Below are 26,536 nucleotides of genomic sequence, written 5' to 3'. Positions count from 1 at the left end.
AAATGTTATGGTGTCTCGTGATTCTGAATATAGCTAAATGGTTTGTGAAGTGAAACTCTTTTCACCAGGAATTTACATTTAAATTTCAAATGAACAGTGGAATTTACTTCCTGAGGCCCCAGGGGAAATCTTGCGATGCGACTTTGGCACTCTTTGGCTTCATTCCAAATGTCCCATGCATGACGCATCCCATGTGACCTCTGATTATACAGGGATATAGGTCATATTGTAGATGTAGATAGAAAGAGCTTCTTCTTCTTCTGTTGTTGTTGTGTCAGTTGAGTTAAATCACGGGACGTCCCCTTCTTCCTCATTCTAATGTCACTTCCACCCACATGAAACCTGATGTGTGAAACTCCCATCGGCCTCATGACAAACAGCTGAGGGACGTCATCTCTAGACATTTAGGGAAATAGTCACATGGTATTGTTGTCTTAGTTTGAGGTTCTCCGCAGTGTGTGTGTGTGTGTGTGTGTGTGTGTGTGTGTGTGTGTGTTGCTTTGTCTCAGCTTCAGAGTGAAAACAGGCCTCCAGACATCTCTATCTGAGCAGAGATTTGGGATGAGGTGATGACCCTGTCGCAGTGGGACGTCCTGAACTCTCATCCTCTGCTTCAGAACCTCAGCTGTAAGCCAGTTGTGACTCTAGCACTTTTTAAACTGGGGGGGGGTGTGTGTCACTTGAGGGTCCAAGGACCATAAGCATAGAAACAATGTTGAGAGTTAAAAATGAACAGAGTTAAAAATTAACTAATGCAATACAGTTAGAACAATTGGACATAATAACACATTATCTCCTCTGTTTCTTCAGGGCAGGTAACACTAATTAGATAGCTTGCAAGTTGTTGTCAAACTCTGTGTTACATAGCAGTGAGAATGTTGCACAGCAGTGAGAGTGATGTAACGCTCCTTGTGACCTTTGACCTGTTGCTCTCTCTACCAGCAGCTTACAGCGGGGTTGTAATGCTCTGTGTCACTCTGCTAGTACCTTGTAGAGGTGTATAGAGATGTCGTGATCTGTATCTGTTCAACCAACCAAATGATCTGTCTTTGTATTCGGATAGAAGACTGGAAGTGGGCGTGGTTTATACTGGAAGTCACCTTAAATTGGGCAAATGTTGTATATTCTAAAGCAGTGTTTCTCAAACAGTGCGCCCCCTAGTGGTCCGCGAGTAGATTTATATTTTTTCCCTTTTTTTTTACCTCCAATCAGAGAAATGTTACGTTTTCTGGGAAACGGAAGGTCAGATCGCGATGCCTCTTAATGACTATATTTATTTTTTCACCCCAAATCCAACGCAACCAGCCCCAAGTCTCTAGGACTTACGGTTGCAGAGATAGGTCCACTCTGCATGCAGGGCTACAGGAGAGAGACAGAGTAGGCAACAGCGGGGGGTTGGGACTGGAGTTTCAAGTTACTGACCAAACACTCTATTTCAGTGATTGCTGTCAGAATATAGAGCCATTTAACACTTATTTGAACACAAAAACATCACTGAATGCAACTTTAAGATGGCAACAGATAGCCTATTTGACTTTGGCAACATTGTGCATTTATTGAACTTGAAAAAACTTTCTTTGAACTTTGAATATATTTGAACTGAAATACATGTACAAATAAATGGTAAATGGACTAAAATAAATTGTATATATTTTTTATATCGGTTATCTTGTTTTCATAATTGTGGGAAGCCAGAAATTTGATTCATTGTACAGCCTTAATGCTATTTGTCATTTAATTAGCCTGTAATTTGTCATTTCCAGTTGAAGTAGTAGGCCTATTGTTTTTGGGGATGTTTTGGGAGTTAGGTGGTCCCTGAGTTTTTTTTTATTGGTTAAGTGGTCCTTGGTCTGAAAAAGTTTGAGAAACACTGTTCTAAAGTAACCTAATCACTGACAATGCACTTTTTGTGCCTTCTAATAATCAAATTGATTTAATATTGGCATATAATTGAATCGATTATGAAAGATATTTCTATATCCTCATTTTCATCTTTCACTCTCACCTGACTCGGTGTGGGGGCGACTACAGAATATAGTGATCACTTTTCAATCATGTGTAGTAAATTAAACTAGTTAGTGAAATCAAAGTCCTGTGTTGCAAACAGAATGTCATCCACAATGACATGAATCGATTTGAAGTGTGTGTGTGTGTGTGTGTTTGTTTGTTTGTGTGTGTGTGTGTGTGTGTGTGTGTGTGTGTGTTTTTTTCTTTCATTCTACTGCTCACACGTTCAGACAGTCTAACAGTGAGTCAGCAGGTGGGGAGACTCAGGGTGCTTTCTCACTGGGAACGACTGCTTTCGCTCCGTTCCGTTCCGTTCTGCACCTGAGCACAATTGCCCCCCTCCGCTCTCCCCCGCTGGTCAACTTTCACATTACAAAATGTCTTCTGCGCTCAGGAACGGGAAACAGAGTGCTGCACTTGCGTCATCAACTATGCCTGGAGTGTATGCTCGTGTGCTTGGGAACGGTACCGGGGGCGCCAGTGTGAAAGCAAACACCTGTCTACTGTAGTTAAATCAAACCTGCGAGCTCCCAGTGATGGACCGGTGTGCCGCCCTGCTGAACACTCACCACAGCTCCCACTCTGCCTCGCCGGCCTCGCGCCCCACGGTCCCCCTTACTGCCCTGGAGACAAGACCACACATCATCAACACATGTACCGTTCTATAACCAAAAGCACACATCATCAAAATATAAAGTTCATGTAACGTTAGTGCTGATGTCATCAGAGGGAAGAGCCTCTGTGTTACCTTGACACCAAATGCTCCCGGGTCTCCCTCTACCCCTCGGACTCCTGCAGCACCCTGGGAAAACAATCAGCAGAGGAATGTAGAAATGACAGACACTGCGTATATATGATTCATTAAAAAATCATTAACTGACACTGCGTATATATGATAAATTAAAAGTAATTTATAATTTCTGATCAATTATTCACCCACATCTTCTCCAGGTTCACCATCGCTGCCTGGCAGGCCGTCCAGACCTTTGTTTCCCTGTGAGAGACAGACAGACAGGACTTGGATCATAATTCAGGCTGGGCATTAGATACCAAGCAGGCCAGGCTGATACGGGCCGACGTGCGTGCCGGCGTCCGAAAAGCGGGGGCGAAAAATTTGGGCCGTTTGAAGCCCAATTTGGGCCGTTTAAAGCCAGATTTGGGCCGTTTGAAGCCCAATTTGGGTCGTTTGAAGCCAGATTTGGGCCATTTGAAGCCCAATTTGGGCCGTTTGAAGCCAGATTTGGGCCGTTTGAAGCCCAATTTGGGCCGAGTCCAATTTTACAATGAGATGCACCCACTTTAACCCTGAATAAAGTAATAAAACCACTAGTAAACCAGTAGGCGGCGCCTGGCCTGCTGTTCAGTGAGTGGCCTGACTGCGGGCACGAAAAAATAAATAAAAAGAATTGCAGGACAGGCCAGGCCAGGCCACCGGGCATTTACCCGACGTGCCCGATTATGCAGTCCGCGCCTGGAGACCAGAGTCCAGTTAATTTGTATTTTTAACAAATGTTTAGTTTTAGTTTAATTTTTTATTTAGATTCAATTATTGCTTTAGTATTATTGGTAGAGGTGGTATTTTTTGTAATGGTAGAAGTTCAGAACAGGTACTTTGTATTTGTTTGCATAATTCAAACAATACATCATAAATAATTGTGTTATTTATTTACATTAATTTTTTCAATTGGGGTCACACAAACTGAAAAACTAAAAACATTCCACCTGTATTTTTATTTTATTTTAGTAACTTTTAACAGCAGACAAGATCGGTTTAGTTCAGTTGTAATCTTTTCAGTAATTTCTTTCTCTGTTCAGGGTTTATTTTTTGAATGCCTAGTTTTCATCTTAGTTTTAGTTTTACTTCACTATAATAACATTGGTGTGTGTGTGTGTGTGTGTGTGTGTTTGTGTGTGTGTGTGCTGATGACAGTGTGTGAGCTGTTCATGATGAAGCCATAACATGTTATGTTTTTGTTGGCACTTTCATTTCTTCATGTTTGGTCTGGACATCAGCAGGCATGATGTCTGCTGTTTTGGTTTCACTTTCAGTGTTACATATCAACTGTTGCCTGTTACAGTATGCTGCAAAAACAGACATTTTCCTGAAATTTTCCCACATATGTTGAGTTATGAGTCACCAAGATGAGAGGAAATTCACTCCACTCTGCCAGGACATCACTGAACTGCATGAGAAACAAAACTGCACTTGCCGTTCAGAATTATCGAATAAAACAAGTTGAATGAATAATAAAAAATTTCTTTCGGACATCTCCTTGATGTAGACAGGGGTGTCAAACTCATTTTAGTTCACGGGCCACGTGCGACCAACTTTGGTCTCAAGTGGGCCAGCCAAAGAAAATCAATGCATAATAACCTATAAATAACTACACCTCCAAATCTTCCTGTTTCTTTTAGTGTAAAGAATTACAGGTAGCCTACATTTTAAAACACGTTTTTCTCTCTCAGCTACCATAGGCCTATCTGTAACTGTGCATTACAATTGATGCCAACTGTGCAATTCTCTATATTCAAGGGTACTGAAAATACTTGACCATTTAGTGATGATGAATACAGAAAACATGAATAGGACCTAATATTTAACCTTCACAAGTGCATCAGATTGGTTTGACAGACTTCAGTGCAACTTTACACTTTGCAAAGTCATCCAGTGGGCCGGATTGGACCCTCTGGCAGGCCGATTCTGGCCCCTTGGCCGTATGTTTGACACCCCTGATGTACAGAGAGCAAAACCCCCAAAACAACAGAATGCCAGTTGTCAGTTTTGGCTTTAATCTCTGGGTTGTGTCCTTCTCTTCACATAATTACACCAATAGGGCCCCATTATATTTGTCTGTTTGAAGTGCTGGCTGCACTAGTTACCTGTTAGGGGCTGGTGACATTAAAGAGTGACGTGAATTGTCAAATAACCTACTTTTATGATAAGATAACAGTCTTTGGTACATGGCATTTTTTGGTAGTTGGTCTCCATTAATAATGACAGACATATACATACCTTTTGGATTTCCCATTCAATTTCCGCCTATATTTCATGTGTGTTTAAGTGTATGAATTTCAAAGATGGACAAAGGTATTGATGAAATCTTTGATTTATCAGAATCAGAATCACTGTATGCAAATGTATTACAATTGTGTTGTATGCAATAACTGTCTGTGGACATCCAGTCCAGATTTGTTGACATTCTAATAATTATTTCCAGAGATATATGTGATAAGGCAGACAGTGCTATTTTCGGTTTTGGAGAGGATCCAAACATCAATCGAATAAATACACTTTCATGTCAAATATTTTTATACAACCATCATCCATTTAAAAAACTAGACATAATAAACATAAAAAAACATGGCTGTGATTTGTTCTCCCTCAGATAGAGGTATCTCAAAAAACTAAAGGCCTTTTTTTTCTTAGATTTGTTCCACTACGAACACTTTGGGAAATTGTAGAAAAATTACTAATTGTACAGAATCCGTTTTCAGGGAATCCCTCTTTAAGACAAAAGTCCCCCTGCTCAAGGGACTCGGATGAATATGTGGCTGTGGTCCAGGTGGCTGTCATCTGCTCAATCAGTTTCACTTTCAGTTTTCATGTGACATTACCTGAAGTCACTCACTCTCCTCTTCAGTTTCTCACTTTATTTCATGTGGTCCAATAGGGAATCAGTCCAGTTTAACATATTAACAGCTTCTAGTCATTTTCATTCTAAGTTCTAACAATGAGTCTGTCTCTCAGGGTAAAACGTTTAGCTGCAATCTTGCAATCTCTTTCTTATTTGGACTGAGTTTCCCCCAGTCATTTCTGTGTTCAGTTCCCCGTGGGAACATTTAAATGTACAAAACTCCATTGTCCAATCCACTGTGGGCAGTGGTGGCCTAGGTTGTCGGTTCAATCCCCAGGACCGGCAGGATAAATCTGGGTGGGGAAAGTGAAAAGGCAGCACTTGCCCCCTCCCTATAGACTCTGTTTCCATAGCAAGTTTACTCGCCTCCGCCCACACCTGGTCGTCATAGCGACCGCATATCTGCCGTCCGCCCATAGCCCAAGTAGGCTATAACGTATAACGTTAAAATTAAATCCATACACGGAACTTTTAAACTGATTATGAAATACTGGTGCCTCTAAATGACCTACAGTGTACATGGGCAAATGTGACAATCGGCTAGGAAAATGGATATCACTTTGTTACTCAAACTCACATGCATGCACTGCGCGAGGGACGGGAGAGGCGCTACGGGGAGAACCCCAGCGGCAACTCACCAGGCAAGACCGCGGCTTCGCTAAACCCCGGCCTGCGGCCTAGCGGGCCCAACTACAAAGGGCTTCCCGAGGAGCGGACGTTTTCTCTCTCAAAACAATTGAAAACCACCGTCATGTTAAAGCTGAGCAAGGAGATCGATTTTATTTCACCAGAGCCGAAGGCAGCAACACAAAATAAATAACTTCTGGAAATAACAGAAGAGAAGGTAAGCCCCACTAAACTGGTATCCAGCATTGACAGTAGATGCCTACAGTAAACACGATTCTGCCTGACCAATCAGTCGTCTGCAGTGTTTTCACGTCACCGTATGGTACCGGGTCCACAGCCCTGGAACCTCAACAGAGCAGGGACCAAAAGCAGCACGACTCAACTCCGCCTCAACCCGGGGCTGTCCACGTTTTTGATCGGTGGAATGAGACCAAAAAGCGAGACGAGCTGTGCGGGGCCGCGTTGATACCAGCGGTGGAAATGGGCCATTATTGACACCACTGAGGTGCCCTTGAGCAAGGCTCTGAACCCCAACTGCTCCAGTGGAGCTGCTCAGTGGCCAGCAGATCAGACTGTGGTTGTACTGGTCAACTTCCAGGTGTTTATGTGAACAGGGTGCTGCTGACAAAGAGAGCCTTGCTCTCGGTGAGACTCCCCCTGTGCAAATGAAGGTTAAAACAAACAAACGAAGAAACAAACATGGGAGTCAATGAGGAAAATCAGCCTTCTCCTCTTCATCCTGAAAAACTAGATGTTTCTTTCACCAGTGAGATGCTAGTTGATACCGGAGGAGACAGTGTGAACTGTTGCTTCTTCCTTCCTTCCTTCCTGATGCCGCATTCACATGCTACTTAATCGATCAGCAAAAACACAGTTCTAATTGGGAAATGTCACATGATGAAATGTTTTTAGAGTTAGCAGCTGTTTAAGGTAGGGAGATCCACCACACCTATTTAGTGGAAGAGGAAAGTCTGGGAGGCATTACTTACTTTTACTTAGTAAAATGAAATGAAAAAGAACATCATTGTTTGTTGAATTGCAGATGCATTCTCTGACCTATACTTCATTTATATATTTTCCCCCCATATAGAGAATGCTCCTAAACATATGTGACATGACACATGTAGTATACAGAATATACACAGTATATATATACAGTATAGTATATGTACACTGTATAAATGATGAGAGCTTGGTACCTTGGGACCGGTGCGTCCGATGCCTCCTGTTTCTCCTGGATAACCCTGAGGACAGGAAACAGTCAGATTATGAGCGCTCTGTCTCTGCGTAGTGAGGAGAAGATTAATGGAAAGAGAGGAGAGGAGAAGGAAGGAGGAAGTAGGAAGTAGGAAGGAAATCAGTTGTTCTTCTTGTTCCTACAGTTGAGATGTTTGAGCTTCACTGTGCAGAATGATGTCTGTGCAGAGTTTGACACTAGAAGGCTGTTACCACTATCGTCTGCTGACAGTGGAACGTTTCTCTGAGCTCACTGAAAAGGTTGTTTTCAACAAGCAAGATTTGTGACATCACGAATCTTGGAGCCAATCCCTGTCCAGTATTCAGCAGTTAAAGCCCCAACAAATTCTCAGTCCCAACTCGTCATATATAGCAGGTCGGTCAGGAACCCTTCTCGTCACTTTGTCACGAGTGAGAATGTGGTAAAAGCCTGTGTTGTATGCTGTGATTTGGCTAGTTATGTTTTAGATAACCCTGATTGGTTGCTTTGGATTTTTAAATGAAGGAGAAGGAGGGGAAGTCATTTTAACAAGGTAATTGAACCTTTTTTGTGGGGGGAACCATCAGACACAAATTCTTATTCAAAGTAGAGTATTTTATGCACATCTTGAAACATGACTTTAGGGGGTCTTTAAGTACAAGCAACCCACTAAAATACTCAGGTTTTAATTATTTTGAGTGAAAAGTGATGTACTTCCTGTTGAAACAGGATGTTTCCTCTCAGGAGCTGGACTCAGTCACACATCGTGCCCATATAACGGAACGTAGGATGCAGGCTTTCTGGCTCGCGTGCGCAGCGTCTCCCCCACTCTCCAGGGACTACAGATGAAAACCTAGCCTTTTTGGCTAATTCTGGCATATTTACAACAATGTTGGTTAATATGCACTATCCCTGTCAAATAAACAAATAAATAAATTAAATCTGTACGTATATGCGCTCTCCTTCCATAGAGAGATCCAATGCTTCTGTGTTCTGTCTCAAGGTGTTACTATGGCCAGGATATTGTTACGCAAAGTCGTCACAACAAATGCTTCCCTACTGGGATGGGGGGCTTTATGAGGAGGCTTCCTAGTTCAGGGGCTGTGGTCAGAGGCTCAGAGGAAATTGCATCAAGCTTCTAGCATTTTTTTGTCACTACAACACTTCTTATTGGTAAGTGGTGGGAGTGTACAATACATCAACAGGCCGCAGTCTCTCCCCATGTTGTCATTCACCCCCCTCATGAGGTTTAGATGACTACAGCTAACCTCTGTGCAGCGTGGGGTGAACGAACAGAGAAATGAGGTTTAGATGACTACAGCTAACCTCTGTGCAGCGTGGGGTGAACGAACAGAGAAATGAGGTTTAGATGACTACAGCTAACCTCTGTGCAGCGTGGGGTGAATGAACAGAGAAATGAGGTTTAGATGACTACAGCTAACCTCTGTGCAGCGTGGGGTGAACGAACAGAGAAATGAGGTTTAGATGACTACAGCTAACCTCTGTGCAGCGTGGGGTGAACGAACAGAGAAATGAGGTTTAGATGACTACAGCTAACCTCTGTGCAGCGTGGGGTGAACGAACAGAGAAATGAGGTTTAGATGACTACAGCTAACCTCTGTGCAGCGTGGGGTGAACGAACAGAGAAATGAGGTTTAGATGACTACAGCTAACCTCTGTGCAGCGTGGGGTGAACGAACAGAGAAATGAGGTTTAGATGACTACAGCTAACCTCTGTGCAGCGTGGGGTGAACGAACAGAGAAATGAGGTTTAGATGACTACAGCTAACCTCTGTGCAGCGTGGGGTGAACGAACAGAGAAATGAGGTTTAGATGACTACAGCTAACCTCTGTGCAGCGTGGGGTGAATGAACAGAGAAATGAGGTTTAGATGACTACAGCTAACCTCTGTGCAGCGTGGGGTGAATGAACAGAGAAATGAGGTTTAGATGACTACAGCTAACCTCTGTGCAGCGTGGGGTGAATGAACAGAGAAATGAGGTTTAGATGATTACAGCTAACCTCTGTGCAGCGTGGGGTGAATGAACAGAGAAATGAGGTTTAGATGACTACAGCTAACCTCTGTGCAGCGTGGGGTGAATGAACAGAGAAATGAGGTTTAGATGACTACAGCTAACCTCTGTGCAGCGTGGGGTGAATGAACAGAGAAATGAGGTTTAGATGACTACAGCTAACCTCTGTGCAGCGTGGGGTGAATGAACAGAGAAATGAGGTTTAGATGACTACAGCTAACCTCTGTGCAGCGTGGGGTGAATGAACAGAGAAATGAGGTTTAGATGACTACAGCTAACCTCTGTGCAGCGTGGGGTGAATGAACAGAGAAATGAGGTTTAGATGACTACAGCTAACCTCTGTGCAGCGTGGGGTGAACGAACAGAGAAATGAGGTTTAGATGACTACAGCTAACCTCTGTGCAGCGTGGGGTGAACGAACAGAGAAATGAGGTTTAGATGACTACAGCTAACCTCTGTGCAGCGTGGAGTGAACGAACAGAGAAATGAGGTTTAGATGACTACAGCTAACCTCTGTGCAGCGTGGGGTGAATGAACAGAGAAATGAGGTTTAGATGACTACAGCTAACCTCTGTGCAGCGTGGGGTGAATGAACAGAGAAATGAGGTTTAGATGACTACAGCTAACCTCTGTGCAGCGTGGGGTGAATGTACAGAGAAATGAGGTTTAGATGACTACAGCTAACCTCTGTGCAGCGTGGGGTGAACGAACAGAGAAATGAGGTTTAGATGACTACAGCTAACCTCTGTGCAGCGTGGGGTGAATGAACAGAGAAATGAGGTTTAGATGATTACAGCTAACCTCTGTGCAGCGTGGGGTGAATGAACAGAGAAATGAGGTTTAGATGACTACAGCTAACCTCTGTGCAGCGTGGGGTGAATGAACAGAGAAATGAGGTTTAGATGACTACAGCTAACCTCTGTGCAGCGTGGGGTGAATGAACAGAGAAATGAGGTTTAGATGACTACAGCTAACCTCTGTGCAGCGTGGGGTGAATGAACAGAGAAATGAGGTTTAGATGACTACAGCTAACCTCTGTCCAGCGTGGGGTGAATGAACAGAGAAATGAGGTTTAGATGATTACAGCTAACCTCTGTGCAGCGTGGGGTGAATGAACAGAGAAATGAGGTTTAGATGACTACAGCTAACCTCTGTGCAGCGTGGGGTGAATGAACAGAGAAATGAGGTTTAGATGACTACAGCTAACCTCTGTGCAGCGTGGGGTGAATGAACAGAGAAATGAGGTTTAGATGACTACAGCTAACCTCTGTGCAGCGTGGGGTGAATGAACAGAGAAATGAGGTTTAGATGACTACAGCTAACCTCTGTGCAGCGTGGGGTGAATGAACAGAGAAATGAGGTTTAGATGACTACAGCTAACCTCTGTGCAGCGTGGGGTGAATGAACAGAGAAATGAGGTTTAGATGACTACAGCTAACCTCTGTGCAGCGTGGGGTGAATGAACAGAGTAATGAGGTTTAGATGACTACAGCTAACCTCTGTGCAGCGTGGGGTGAATGAACAGAGAAATGAGGTTTAGATGACTACAGCTAACCTCTGTGCAGCGTGGAGTGAACGAACAGAGAAATGAGGTTTAGATGACTACAGCTAACCTCTGTGCAGCGTGGGGTGAATGAACAGAGAAATGAGGTTTAGATGACTACAGCTAACCTCTGTGCAGCGTGGGGTGAACAAACAGAGAAATGAGGTTTAGATGATTACAGCTAACCTCTGTGCAGCGTGGGGTGAATGAACAGAGAAATGAGGTTTAGATGACTACAGCTAACCTCTGTGCAGCGTGGGGTGAATGAACAGAGAAATTAGGTTTAGATGACTACAGCTAACCTCTGTGCAGCGTGGGGTGAACGAACAGAGAAATGAGGTTTAGATGACTACAGCTAACCTCTGTGCAGCGTGGGGTGAATGAACAGAGAAATTAGGTTTAGATGACTACAGCTAACCTCTGTGCAGCGTGGGGTGAATGTACAGAGAAATGAGGTTTAGATGACTACAGCTAACCTCTGTGCAGCGTGGGGTGAACGAACAGAGAAATGAGGTTTAGATGACTACAGCTAACCTCTGTGCAGCGTGGGGTGAACAAACAGAGAAATGAGGTTTAGATGACTACAGCTAACCTCTGTGCAGCGTGGGGTGAACGAACAGAGAAATGAGGTTTAGATGACTACAGCTAACCTCTGTGCAGCGTGGAGTGAACGAACAGAGAAATGAGGTTTAGATGACTACAGCTAACCTCTGTGCAGCGTGGGGTGAATGAACAGAGAAATGAGGTTTAGATGACTACAGCTAACCTCTGTGCAGCGTGGGGTGAATGAACAGAGAAATGAGGTTTAGATGACTACAGCTAACCTCTGTGCAGCGTGGGGTGAATGTACAGAGAAATGAGGTTTAGATGACTACAGCTAACCTCTGTGCAGCGTGGGGTGAACGAACAGAGAAACGAGGTTTAGATGACTACAGCTAACCTCTGTGCAGCGTGGGGTGAATGAACAGAGAAATGAGGTTTAGATGATTACAGCTAACCTCTGTGCAGCGTGGGGTGAATGAACAGAGAAATGAGGTTTAGATGACTACAGCTAACCTCTGTGCAGCGTGGGGTGAATGAACAGAGAAATGAGGTTTAGATGACTACAGCTAACCTCTGTGCAGCGTGGGGTGAATGAACAGAGAAATGAGGTTTAGATGACTACAGCTAACCTCTGTGCAGCGTGGGGTGAATGAACAGAGAAATGAGGTTTAGATGACTACAGCTAACCTCTGTCCAGCGTGGGGTGAATGAACAGAGAAATGAGGTTTAGATGATTACAGCTAACCTCTGTGCAGCGTGGGGTGAATGAACAGAGAAATGAGGTTTAGATGACTACAGCTAACCTCTGTGCAGCGTGGGGTGAATGAACAGAGAAATGAGGTTTAGATGACTACAGCTAACCTCTGTGCAGCGTGGGGTGAATGAACAGAGAAATGAGGTTTAGATGACTACAGCTAACCTCTGTGCAGCGTGGGGTGAATGAACAGAGAAATGAGGTTTAGATGACTACAGCTAACCTCTGTGCAGCGTGGGGTGAATGAACAGAGAAATGAGGTTTAGATGACTACAGCTAACCTCTGTGCAGCGTGGGGTGAATGAACAGAGAAATGAGGTTTAGATGACTACAGCTAACCTCTGTGCAGCGTGGGGTGAATGAACAGAGTAATGAGGTTTAGATGACTACAGCTAACCTCTGTGCAGCGTGGGGTGAATGAACAGAGAAATGAGGTTTAGATGACTACAGCTAACCTCTGTGCAGCGTGGAGTGAACGAACAGAGAAATGAGGTTTAGATGACTACAGCTAACCTCTGTGCAGCGTGGGGTGAATGAACAGAGAAATGAGGTTTAGATGACTACAGCTAACCTCTGTGCAGCGTGGGGTGAACAAACAGAGAAATGAGGTTTAGATGATTACAGCTAACCTCTGTGCAGCGTGGGGTGAATGAACAGAGAAATGAGGTTTAGATGACTACAGCTAACCTCTGTGCAGCGTGGGGTGAATGAACAGAGAAATTAGGTTTAGATGACTACAGCTAACCTCTGTGCAGCGTGGGGTGAACGAACAGAGAAATGAGGTTTAGATGACTACAGCTAACCTCTGTGCAGCGTGGGGTGAATGAACAGAGAAATTAGGTTTAGATGACTACAGCTAACCTCTGTGCAGCGTGGGGTGAATGTACAGAGAAATGAGGTTTAGATGACTACAGCTAACCTCTGTGCAGCGTGGGGTGAACGAACAGAGAAATGAGGTTTAGATGACTACAGCTAACCTCTGTGCAGCGTGGGGTGAACAAACAGAGAAATGAGGTTTAGATGACTACAGCTAACCTCTGTGCAGCGTGGGGTGAATGAACAGAGAAATGAGGTTTAGATGACTACAGCTAACCTCTGTGCAGCGTGGGGTGAACGAACAGAGAAATGAGGTTTAGATGACTACAGCTAACCTCTGTGCAGCGTGGGGTGAACAAACAGAGAAATGAGGTTTAGATGACTACAGCTAACCTCTGTGCAGCGTGGGGTGAATGAACAGAGAAATGAGGTTTAGATGACTACAGCTAACCTCTGTGCAGCGTGGGGTGAATGAACAGAGAAATGAGGTTTAGATGATTACAGCTAACCTCTGTGCAGCGTGGGGTGAATGAACAGAGAAATGAGGTTTAGATGACTACAGCTAACCTCTGTGCAGCGTGGGGTGAATGAACAGAGAAATGAGGTTTAGATGACTACAGCTAACCTCTGTGCAGCGTGGGGTGAATGAACAGAGAAATGAGGTTTAGATGACTACAGCTAACCTCTGTGCAGCGTGGGGTGAATGAACAGAGAAATGAGGTTTAGATGACTACAGCTAACCTCTGTGCAGCGTGGGGTGAATGAACAGAGAAATGAGGTTTAGATGACTACAGCTAACCTCTGTGCAGCGTGGGGTGAATGAACAGAGAAATGAGGTTTAGATGACTACAGCTAACCTCTGTGCAGCGTGGGGTGAATGAACAGAGAAATGAGGTTTAGATGACTACAGCTAACCTCTGTGCAGCGTGGGGTGAATGAACAGAGAAATGAGGTTTAGATGACTACAGCTAACCTCTGTGCAGCGTGGGGTGAATGAACAGAGAAATGAGGTTTAGATGACTACAGCTAACCTCTGTGCAGCGTGGGGTGAATGAACAGAGAAATGAGGTTTAGATGACTACAGCTAACCTCTGTGCAGCGTGGGGTGTATGAACAGAGAAATGAGGTTTAGATGACTACAGCTAACCTCTGTGCAGCGTGGGGTGTATGAACAGAGAAATTAGGTTTAGATGACTACAGCTAACCTCTGTGCAGCGTGGGGTGAATGAACAGAGAAATGAGGTTTAGATGACTACAGCTAACCTCTGTGCAGCGTGGGGTGAATGAACAGAGAAATGAAAGTGAAGATAGATGAGAAGAGGAGAAATAAAAATAGAAGATAGAGTGGTCTCACATTGTATCCTCTGTCTCCAATGTCTCCGCCGAAGCCCGGAGCTCCTGTCCGACCCTGAGGAGAACACACATCACTAGGGGTGCAACGGTTCACAAAATTCACGGTTCGGTTCGATATGACACAGTGGTGTCACGGTTCGGTACGTTTTTATACAGCAAAAAAAGTAAAAATGCCAGAGAGGAATTTTTTTAATTTCAATTTACAACCATGTTTTTAACACCTTTCGTCATTTTCGTCTCAAGGGGCTGACACACCGAAAAGGAGGACTAGCGGCAACTAGATGCCGACCGATACATCACCTCACATCTCCTTTGTCAGGGCCAGAAAGTTGCATTTGAACACACCACAAACATGACAGCCGATGGGCAGCTAGCACGCACATTCTGCACCTGCCTGAGACCTGATTCATGAAACATTAAATATATATATATTTTTTTTAATGAATTAAAAGTAGCGTTTGCCTACCATTTGCTCACTTAAATTATTTCGTAATAGCTACAGTACTTCCAATTCCAATCTAGAATATGTCTGATAAAAAGTTGCAAATGACACTGGCGTATGTCAGCCCTTGTCTGGTCTTTTGCTGAAAGGAAGAGGCAGAAAAATAAGGAGAAACCGCAGTAAATGGATCTGATGCAGCGACAGGCACAAAGGGGCCTCCCCCAAAGGCACGTTATCGTGAAAAAATCTGTGTATTGGAATTATCATGTGAGATAAAGTTGTAAAATGAGCTGAGCGTTTTGTGTGTTCCATCTCTTCTTCTCCTGCTCTGCTTCGCTACCCCTGACCAGCCAATCAGAGTGATTTCTCACCAACGACCCAATGCAGATTCATCGGTCAGAAAAGTCACCGACAAACTGCCGTCAAAACAGACTAGAGCCAACGGCGCGGGACACACCGCAAATACTAGAGCAGAGGTTTTTCAGCCAATGACCCCTTACAAGATAGAAAATATACCGGGGACCCCCTCATTCTGATTTGTGATTTGGGGCTAGGCTTAATTGTTTCCACGGTAACGTGCTTGAATTTTAAATTGATAGGTTTGTTATTAGAATGTAATCCATTAACCATTTTAGATTTAAAGCATAAAATATTTTCGTTGAACTATAAAACGTTTTTATGTTTATTTTCCTGAAAACTTTTCGCAGACCTCCTGGCAAAGTGCCAAGGACCGCTGGGGATCCCCGGACCCCCATTTGAGAACCCATTGAGAGCTTGGTGTGTCTCATGGTGACAACACACCAAGAGGCATAAAAATAAACAAAGACAGATGGACAGATACTGTAGATGCACGATAATCTAGGCCCGATAAAACTCATTAAAATCTTTGCACCTACACAGCAGATTACCCCTGCTCTAGTAATCAGCCTATCACAACACTTTGAGCTTGTTGAAGCAATAGATACCCACCAATGATAGGGAGGGAAAAATCGGATTTTTCATTAAGAGAAAGCACTGCTGGTATCAAAACTGTTGTAGATGACTACAACAGTGTTGTATCTGTTTAAAATTTTATATCGATACTTACCACTATCGATACCTGTTGAAAATGAGTATTGTATCCCTTTCAAATGTATCAATACTATCAATACCTGTTGCAAATGACTATTGTATCTGTTTCAAATGTTTAGTATCGAATACTTATGGATACTATTGATACTTTAACTAAGGAGTTAAAGTCAGGATGCATTGTAGCACCTTTCCTTAGCATTTATAGAATTCCACCAGCTGTTATCATGGCTGCCACTTACTGTAGGTACTTCTGGGTCATTTCACTCAGTGAGGAACCTTCCTAAGCAAAAAAGACTATTTGACCGCAGCCTTTCAGTATTATTCACTGATGATCCTGTCCTTACCTTCTGCCCGTCTCGTCCCTGTCCTCCCTCTTTGCCTGCCTCTCCTCTGGATCCCTACACACACACACACACACACACACACACACACACACACACACACACACACACACACGCACGTGCACGCACACGCACACACACACACACACACACACACACACACACACACACACACACACACACACACACACACACCCAGACTCAGCAACGTACAATATTCTGATTACTTTCAGTAAGATTATTATTACTAGTTACTACTACTACTACTACTACTACTACTACTACTACTACTACTAGCCATATTTTAGATATATAGGTGGTGACAAAAAGAAGTGGAAAAGAACAAAGTTCAGTAAATATATTCAGGTTTTTATACAAATAGATTTTCTTCTGTGTACACCTGATCGGCCTTCTGTCATTTCTCCTTAAACTTTAAAAGTATTCCTAGAAGTAATCCTCTCAAGTATCTGTAATCAGAATACATTCTTCTTCTTCTTTTTAATGAAATCTAACAAAATACAAGTTTTTGGTACAAAACACACACCATCTCCAAACATTTTCTCCAATATAAAAACATTCATACATGGAACATTGAATTAATATCTCAAAGTACTTCGAAATATATAAATGAACAAATTACATAATTTTTTTTTTTTTTTTTTTTTTAATGTTTTTTTCCCGATTTTTTATCCCATTTTTATCCCCCGTTTAGTGCTCATTTGAATTACTCAATCCTGGTTGCTACTCCATCCTCTGCTGATCTGGGGAGAGCCGAGACTGATTCCATGCATCCTCCGAGACATGGGCAGTCAAGTCAGCCGCATCTTTTCACCTGCCCGAGGAAGCTCCCCCGGTAGGACATAGCACGTGGGAGGTTCACGCTATTCCAACCAGTTCCCCTCCCTCTGAACAGGCGCCCTTAACGATCAGAGGAGGAACCATATAAGCAACCAGGATGTTGCATGTTTTTGTGAAGGGGGTTCCTATATGAAGGAGACCCCCGGGAGGCACGGGGAGAACATGCAAACTCCACACAGAAAGGCCATTTTGCCGACCCCACCCGGGTGGTGGGCACTCGAGGACATGCGGACGGGCACGCATTCCTTCAGCGTTCACATCGGCCCAGGTGGGAATCGAACCCACGACCTTCGAGCTGTGAGGCGATAGTGCTTACCACTGCACCACCGTACCTCCTCAATTTCCTAATCCTAATTTGTTTATTTATAATACTTTTGTTTGATATTATTATATTATACAAGCTAATAAGGGTCATCCTTGGCCTCGGTCCAAGAACGCACATTGGCCCATCCCATTTTAAAGAGTTGAATTGGTTAAAAATAGAGTACAGCAGTTAAAACCTATGATGGTCTATAAAATACTACATAAAAAAAGGCAAAGTTGGGAGAGGTACATTCCTCTATAGGGGGGGGGAGTGGAACAAGATCCCAAATTAAATGAAGTCTGCAAACTCTCTGAATGGTTTTAAAAACCTTCTGAAAGAAATCTTGATGAGTAAACTAGAGTAATATGTTGAAATGGTTCTTTGAACTTGTGTTGGTTCGTGTCCCCTATTAGTTTTATCCCTGACTGTTCTGTTTTGTTGTATGATGTTGTATGATGTATGATGTGTTACTGTATGTCCTGTCTTTATAAGACCAGGGACCATGTTGGAAATAAGTGTTTACACTTTTACATGTATATCCCTTGGATTTTGTTGTTCTTTATCCAGAATAAATTAAATCAATCAATCAATCAATCAATCAATCAATTAATCAATCAATCAATCAATCAATCAATCAATCAATCAATCAATCAATCAATATTTAAAATACATAACACTGTTATAAGTATTCTGTTACTAACCCTGTTGAAGAAGACTGCTGTGTGATGAAGGTTCATGCGAGGGGAACAGCTTTTAATATTTTTATTGGTGGATGAGTTGAGTTCCCTCCCCCTCCCTCCCCTGATATGTGAAGCGCTTTGAGTGACTAAAAAAGCACTATATGAATCTAATCAATTATTATTATTATTACCTCATCAAACAAACTGATATAATGAAACTTCCTAGACAACTTTCACTTTCATACTGACATCTGAATGGACATTGCAAAAAAGGTTGTGTGTGTGTGTGTGTGTGTGTGTGTGTGTGTGTGTGTGTGTGTGTGTGTGTGTGTGTGTGTGTGTGTGTGTGTGTGTGTGTGTGTGTGTGTGTGTGTGTGTGTGCGCGTGCGTGCGCACGTGCGTGCGTGCGCGCATGTTTTTGCATGACCCTCCATTAATTACCTTGATGCCTTTACCTCCCTTTGGTCCCGGGGTCCCAGCGTCTCCACGAGGGCCCTGCAATAATACAGTATAAATAATAATAAACTTAATTTGCCTGGCACTTACACTGTGCTCTGATGACAGCAAAACAAATACAAGTAATAACAAATAAAAGCCAATTAGACAAACAACAAAAACGCCAAGCATGAAAAAAAAAAAAAAGGGTGTAGAAGAACAAAACAGGCGAATGCAATGAGAGTAAAACAGGTAAAAACCCAGTGATACAAAAGCCTGTCTCATAAACATGTATTTTAAAACTGTGGCTAGTAAACATGATGGTGTGGTCGGGTTGTGTTTATAGGGCACAGCGGCTGGTAAATCCCCAAATTCACCAGACAGTACACACTACAGTTGTAAATACTCCCCCCCCCCCCCCGTAAGGCACACAGTCACAGTCCAGCAGACAAGACAAACTTCCCACTGCAGAAGGAACACACCAACATTTACCACTGAAAGTCCCACCTGCTCTATGTGGGCGTTATTCAGTGATGTTATCAATTTCTCTTCAGTGTCATCATCAGAAGTCCCTTATTTTCTCACTGACATGCTAACGTTAGTCTTAATACGAGCAAGCAGAGTCGCCAACCCACACTCGACCAGATGACGGGGTTCAGAGCCAAGATTAATAAGTTCACGTCTGATAAGTGCAAATGCAGCAATATGTATAGACCAAATCACCGTGACGTCACCATGTAAACAAATTTACTTCCGGGTACCACTTGGGGAAGGCGGCAGGTTTAAATGTGCGTGTTGTCAAATAAATGCTGTCAAACCCTCTCGCTGTTTTCGGCCGACTACTTTCAATTTAAATGGTTAAACGGTTGGTAAACATGCTTGTCCGACATATCTAGCCTTTCTTCTGTGTTTGTTTTATGTAGTGTTAGCTAGCTAATAACGTTTGTTTGTCTGTCAAACTCGCTGTTTTTTTGCAGACTTGTTAACGTTACAGACAGAGCTACTAACCTCGCGTCACCAGGCTCTTCTCGGCGAGAAAGAGCTACTGACGCCACGTTAATTTAATTTAGCTTCAAGTCTACTCTGGTCTGGTCCAACAGGTAAATTAGCTAGTCTGGTCTCCACTAACGTTAGTGAAAGTGTTGTTATGAATGATATTAAACAACAACACAACACGGACGAACCATTTTTGTCTTCTTTGTCTGTTTTTGTCTTCAACACGTCAGTTTGTGCCGTCCCCCGCCATTATAATGTGTGGACCTCAGGGGTACCCGGAAGTAAATGTAAACATCCCCGCTGATTTGGTCTATTGTCTGTTCTAACTGAACAATCCCCTCAGGAAAAAACACGTGGCCATCAGAACTCTCCTCCCATACCATACTCAGTGTGTTACAGTGAGATCATACCATACTCAGTGTGTTACAGTGAGATCATACCATACTCAGTGTGTTACAGTGTGATCATACCATACTCAGTGTGTTACAGTGAGATCATACCATACTCAGTGTGTTACAGTGAGATCATACCATACTCAGTGTGTTACAGTGAGATCATACCATACTCAGTGTGTTACAGTGAGATCATACCATACTCAGTGTGTTACAGTGAGATCATACCATACTCAGTGTGTTACAGTGAGATCATACCATACTCAGTGTGTTACAGTGAGATCATACCATACTCAGTGTGTTACAGTGAGATCATACCATACTCAGTGTGTTACAGTGACATCATACCATACTCAGTGTATTACAGTGAGATCGCCACCTTTCAAGCCTGGTGCGAGAGCAATCGTCTCATTTTAAACACTACCAAAACCAAATAAATGATCTTTGACCCCGTGGTCATTGGGGACAGTGAAATTGAGCTGGTCGGATCATATAAATATCTGGGCCTACATGTTAACAGCATGCTGAAATGGAACGTCCAGGTTGATTATTCTGTGTGCCAAATTGGCACGACTTCACTTTCTTAGAAGGCTCAGACTGTTTGGAGTGAGCACCCAGATCATGACAACTTTTTATAATGCTGTTCTGGAAAGTCTTATCAGATACGGTATGGCTGCATGGTTTGATACGGTATGGCTGCATGGTTTGGCACTAATTTCTGTTGAAATTAGTGCAATTATGGAGAGTCTCTGTGTTGTTTGTTGACTGTTGTATTGTGGTCTGTTTGTTAAGTCAGGATGTGGCTATGCGCACTTTTTGCCCAAGACAAATTTCCCCCAAGAGACAATAAAGTTGATCTCATCTCCTCTCATACCTTACTAGACTCTTGAACCTCCTCCATACCCCTATAACATGTCCTGTTGGTCTGGTCTGCTTTTGTTTATGACTGAAAGTTCTATTTTAGTTAGTGAAGCTACTATGATATCTGCATTTTAACCTGTGCCAATTGTGCATTTTAACCTGTGCTCATGTTGGTCATTAATTCAGTCTACTGACTGCTATGTGCCAAATAAAGTATGACTACTACTACATGTACTACTACTTATTCACCGATTCACTCATATACCAAAATCCATTTGAATTGAAAAATGTTGCTTCTTGTGTCATATACTGATATGCAATTAAAATGCGATTAATTTAGATTAATTAATTACAAAGCGTCTAATTAATTAGATTTTGTTTTATTTAGTCCCACTCTATATATATATATATATATATATATATATATATATATATATATATATATATATATATATATATATTAACTTGACAACAAAAACATTCTAAATTGAACCCCCGCTCACTTCCTGTTGCAGTGTTTGCTATGGACATAAAAGAAAAAAAAACATTCAAGTGCAGGACTGACCATTCTGTGAAAACCGTCTATACAGCTGAGCAGCGAAAACAAAAGTAACTATGTCGAGTGAATATTTCTGCAGTTTGCCGAATGCTGAGAAAAAGGAAGTGCTGTGGGGTTGCAATATATATATATATATATATATATATATATATATATATATATTACACACACACACACACACACACACACACACACACACACACACACACACACACACACACACACACACACACACACACACACACACACACACACAATGGTTAGTTTTAGTTTAGTTTTTATTTAGTTTCAGTTCTAGGTTTAGTATTTTAGGGTATGATAGATGTTCAGAAGTGGTATGTGTCAGTGTCATGCGTCGTGAGACTCACTCATCACCTACTATGAAATGAGTCAAACTCTGTCCTTCTGTCTGTCTGCATGCATTTATCTCCCAATGGGTCGGCAAATCAATGTCAAACTGGACATGGGCATTGGCATAAATGCATGGATATTATTTCAATAATTTCATTATAAAACCACATGTTGTCCAAAATTGACAATATAAGTGCACAACAGTGCTGCTTGAATGGACCAGAGCTGTTGAAAAAATTAATTAATGAAAAACATCCAAATCATCTAAAACATCTAAATCCCTATCTAAGTGACAGGTTTTGCTACTTAAACATGAGATTAACCCAATGGAGCCCGAGTGGACTGTCTGCTTGAGATGAGATTAGACATGAGACCTGTATAACCTCAGTATCTCATCTCTGCTTGAGATGAGATTAGACATGAGACCTGTATAACCTCAGTATCTCATCTCTGCTTGAGATGAGATTAGACATGAGACCTGTATAACCTCAGTACCACTGACTGTCTGCTTGAGATGAGATTAGACATGAGACCTGTATAACCTCAGTACCGCTGACTGTCTGCTTGAGATGAGATTAGACATGAGACCTGTATAACCTCAGTACCGCTGACTGTCTGCTTGAGATGAGATTAGACATGAGACCTGTATAACCTCAGTACCACTGACTGTCTGCTTGAGATGAGATTAGACATGAGACCTGTATAACCTCAGTACCACTGACTGTCTGCTTGAGATGAGATTAGACATGAGACCTGTATAACCTCAGTACCACTGACTGTCTGCTTGAGATGAGATTAGACATTAGACCTGTATAACCTCAGTACCACTGACTGTCTGCTTGAGATGAGATTAGACATGAGACCTGTATAACCTCAGTACCACTGACTGTCTGCTTGAGATGAGATTAGACATGAGACCTGTATAACCTCAGTACCACTGACTGTCTGCTTGAGATGAGATTAGACATGAGACCTGTATAACCTCAGTACCACTGACTGTCTGCTTGAGATGAGATTAGACATGAGACCTGTATAACCTCAGTACCACTGACTGTCTGCTTGAGATGAGATTAGACATGAGACCTGTATAACCTCAGTACCACTGACTGTCTGCTTGAGATGAGATTAGACATGAGACCTGTATAACCTCAGTACCACTGACTGTCTGCTTGAGATGAGATTAGACATGAGACCTGTATAACCTCAGTACCGCTGACTGTCTGCTTGAGATGAGATTAGACACGAGAGATTACTGAGTTTACTCACAGTCTCACCCAGAGCTCCGACGCCTCCTCGCGGTCCCTCCATACCGACGTCCCCCTGTTGACCACAAGATACACAGTATTTACCACAACACACAGTCTGCTGTAACTATCCCAGGATAAGGATCTGGTGTAAAGATTAGAGGCCTCATTTATTAATATGTGCGTAGAATCGCTACTATAACAAAAATTTGTGTTTCACAATGTACAGTAGTGTCATGTTACAAAGGTATTCCATGCAAAAGTCGTGGTGTAAAAAACAACAACCACAACAACAACAACAACAAAAAATGTACGCCAATTCTGAACCTTAGTTGCACACATTTTGGGAGACATGCCCACACCTGGTGCAGACGATTACCTCGTTATCAATCACAGTACAACTGGGACCTTCTGCATGTGGATCCACCCCAATCCAACGTTAAATTGTCAATGCCAACAATTACCACATGACACATATAAATGAGCAATTGAACAGGAAAATTGCATGCAGGTGTGCGTGTAGTCACTGGATAGGTTAGTTGTTCTTTTAGTCCATCCTTAGTAGGGATTCTACATGCAGTTTGATAAATGAGACCTGAGGTGTGTCTCTTTCCCAACACGTCCGTATTGTTGACTATTTGTTAAGTCCTTTGGCGTCACTGTACGGGTTAGGGTTATGTCATACGGGTTACACTGTACGGATGCCAAAGGTTCCACTTTCTCCTCCTTTTTGGATGCGCAGGCTGCAGGGTCTAGCAGAACTCTCACATCTGTCTGAAATCAACGCCACAGGATTGTGACATTCAAGTAAGCTGGAGTGTGCTAAAAGATATGTGGGCGGTATTGGCGGTAGATTCCTTGCCTTTCACGTGTCCACTTTTTAACCCTAACCCAGACCATAACGCTAAACTTAACCAAGTTGTTTTCCTTGCTTAAACCCAAACAAATTATTTTACTTGCCTAAACATAAGCAGGAAACGCGACACCGTTTTCAACCAGGAAACGGCCTGACACCACCGGTTACACCGAGTCTCCCATGCTGTTGACCCACGGCTCGAACTTCGCCCAGCTACTGGCATGGAAAAATGACGAAAAATGGTCCTTTCACATCGGTACAGGTACACTCACGCCAAGGGACTGGACAAATAGTCCAGGGCACCGCACTGGACTGGCTCACCTCATACCTCACCGACAGACAACAGTTCATCTCCCTCTCCGGTCACTCCTCCACCCTCTCCTCTGTTTTGCAGGGGGTCCCCCAGGACTCAGTCCTTGGCCCCCTGCTCTTCATCTGTTATATACTCCCCCTTGGTCACATCATCCGTCAATTCAACCTGGACTTCCACTGCTACGCCGATGACACTCAGCTCTACATCACCACCAAATCCCTCCAGAAACCACCCCTCACCCACATCGAAAACTGCATATCTGCAATAAAAACCTGGCTAACCTCGCAACCTTGGTTTCATCCTGGACCCCACCCTCTCTTTCGATCCCCACGTCAGCTCTGTTGTTAAAACCTCATATTTCCATCTCCGCAATATCGCTAAAGTCAGACACTGCCTCTCCCCCCCTGCTGCTCAATCCCTCATCCATGCCTTCATCTCCTCCCGCCTTGACTACTGCAACTCCCTCCTCACCGGCATCACCTCCTGTTCCCTCCATAGACTCCAGATGGTCCAAAACTCAGCCGCCCGCCTGCTCACTCACACCCGGTCCCGTGATCACATCACCCCTGTCCTCCACTCTCTCCACTGGCTCCCCGTCAAGCAACGTATCGACTTCAAACTACTACTCCTCACCTTCAAAGCCCTCCACAGCCTAGCCCCCCGCTACCTGACTGACCTCCTCATACCCCATCGCACCTCACGTACACTCTGATCCTCTTCTACTGCCACCCTCACCATCCCCCCATCCAGACTCAAAACCTTTGGTGACCGTGCTTTCTCCCGTGCCGCACCCCGACTTTGGAACTCCCTCCCCCAGACCGTCCGAGACTCTCCCTCACTCCCCACTTTCAAAACCCGACTTAAAACCTATCTGTTCTCCCAAGCTTACAACCTCCCCTACCCCTGACCACCTCCTCCAAACCATCACCCTCCCCCCCCCCCCTGCCCCTCCCTCCTGTTCTCTTCCTCTCCTCTGCTTCTCCATACAACCTTGCCCTGAACCGCCACTGTTATCTGTACCTGTCCCCTGTATCTGTTGCCTGTTGCCTGTATCTGTTGCCTGTATTTGTTGCCTGTGTCTGCTGCCTGTTGCTTGTTTCTTGTTTTACTGTTAAGCGTCTTTGAGTCTTGAAAAGCGCTATATAAAATAAATGCATTATTATTATTATTATTATTATTAATAACATAGGACATGTTGGGAATGAGAACGTGTTGGTCAGTGTGTGTTGGTGTGTCTAATCAGTGTGTGGTGTGTGTCAGTAGGCTCTTTCACACCGGCCTTGAAAGCCGAAAAATGCACGGAAAATAGGATTAGCGCCTCCGATGTGAAAGTCGTGAATGCGCTTTGGTGGACAATTGTTTTACGCCTTTTGTCCCGCGACGGGAGGTAGTAACAGCGCCGGGTTACCTGGCAACCCGCCTCCACTTGAAAGGTCGTCGCAGCGAGCCGGAAAAGGTGCGAATGGTCTGCTCATTCATAAAAAAATGACAGGGGAAATCACCTCATGTGATCAAGAAAGTGCAGTAGTGAAAGTAAAAAAAGTAGCCTATACAATCATGACTGCAGGGACGCCAGGAGGAATGCTCCGTGCGGTTAGGCTTTATGCTCAAACGATGTTGACATTAGTTAACGTTAAGTAGTCATGTGCATTTATAGCCTATACTATTCCCCCGACGAACGTTATGCAGACTGCAGCTGTTTGATATGCGGGCGGTCGTGTATCGTTCCAATTTTAGTAGGACACCATATCGATCTGCCCGCCCACCATGCGAGTGCACCTATCCTCCCTGCTCAGCGGACTAGGAGGGAAGTCTTGTTGAATGAATTCGTTCATCATACAGTAGCCTAGGCTACACTAACCTATGAAAATATTAATTTGGGCTAGGAGGAGCAGGAAATCCCTCCGCTCGCCTTTCAATGCGGGAGCGGGGGATTTCACCTGAAAGTACAGAGCAGCACGGGAATGTGGCCGTGCTGCTTGGCTCGCGTGAAAGCAGTTTCTGTGGCGAGGCGGCTGGCTTTACGGGACTCCTAAACGGCAACTTTTGCGCGATCTGTGTATGAAAGAGCCTAGTGTGTATCGGTTTCTACCTTCAGACCCAGCTCTCCACCATCGCCTGGGTCTCCTGGAAGCCCAGGAACTCCCTGCAACAAGAGGAAGATAATACGCCAATCAATCAATCAATCAATCAATCAATCAATCAATCAATCAATCAATCAATCAACTTTTATTATCAGACACCAGGTCCATAGAAAAACACATACATGAACAACACTTAAGAAAAAGAAAACACACAAGAAAGAA

General features: G+C 43.5%; 1 protein-coding gene across 1 annotated transcript in view; it reads right to left on the bottom strand.

The window, feature by feature from the left end:
• LOC310772795 (uncharacterized protein) overlaps window positions 1–26,536 on the bottom strand; it is a gene marked incomplete at both ends in the record, with an annotated part of 63,516 nt that overhangs the window by 30,355 nt on the left and 6,625 nt on the right. Inside the window, 7 exons of the mRNA XM_083632717.1 lie at window positions 2,577–2,630; window positions 2,756–2,809; window positions 2,948–3,001; window positions 7,469–7,513; window positions 14,529–14,582; window positions 23,084–23,137; window positions 26,323–26,376. Coding sequence (XP_083488843.1) covers window positions 2,577–2,630; window positions 2,756–2,809; window positions 2,948–3,001; window positions 7,469–7,513; window positions 14,529–14,582; window positions 23,084–23,137; window positions 26,323–26,376 — 369 coding nt within the window. The remainder of the gene's footprint in view (window positions 1–2,576; window positions 2,631–2,755; window positions 2,810–2,947; window positions 3,002–7,468; window positions 7,514–14,528; window positions 14,583–23,083; window positions 23,138–26,322; window positions 26,377–26,536) is intronic.

The sequence above is a fragment of the Poromitra crassiceps genome (genome assembly GCF_964638095.1).
Source record: "Poromitra crassiceps genome assembly, chromosome: 1".
Lineage (NCBI taxonomy): Eukaryota > Metazoa > Chordata > Actinopteri > Beryciformes > Melamphaidae > Poromitra > Poromitra crassiceps.
The sequence above is the reverse complement of the archived record's forward strand: the minus strand, read 5'-3'. Positions and strand labels throughout refer to the sequence as shown.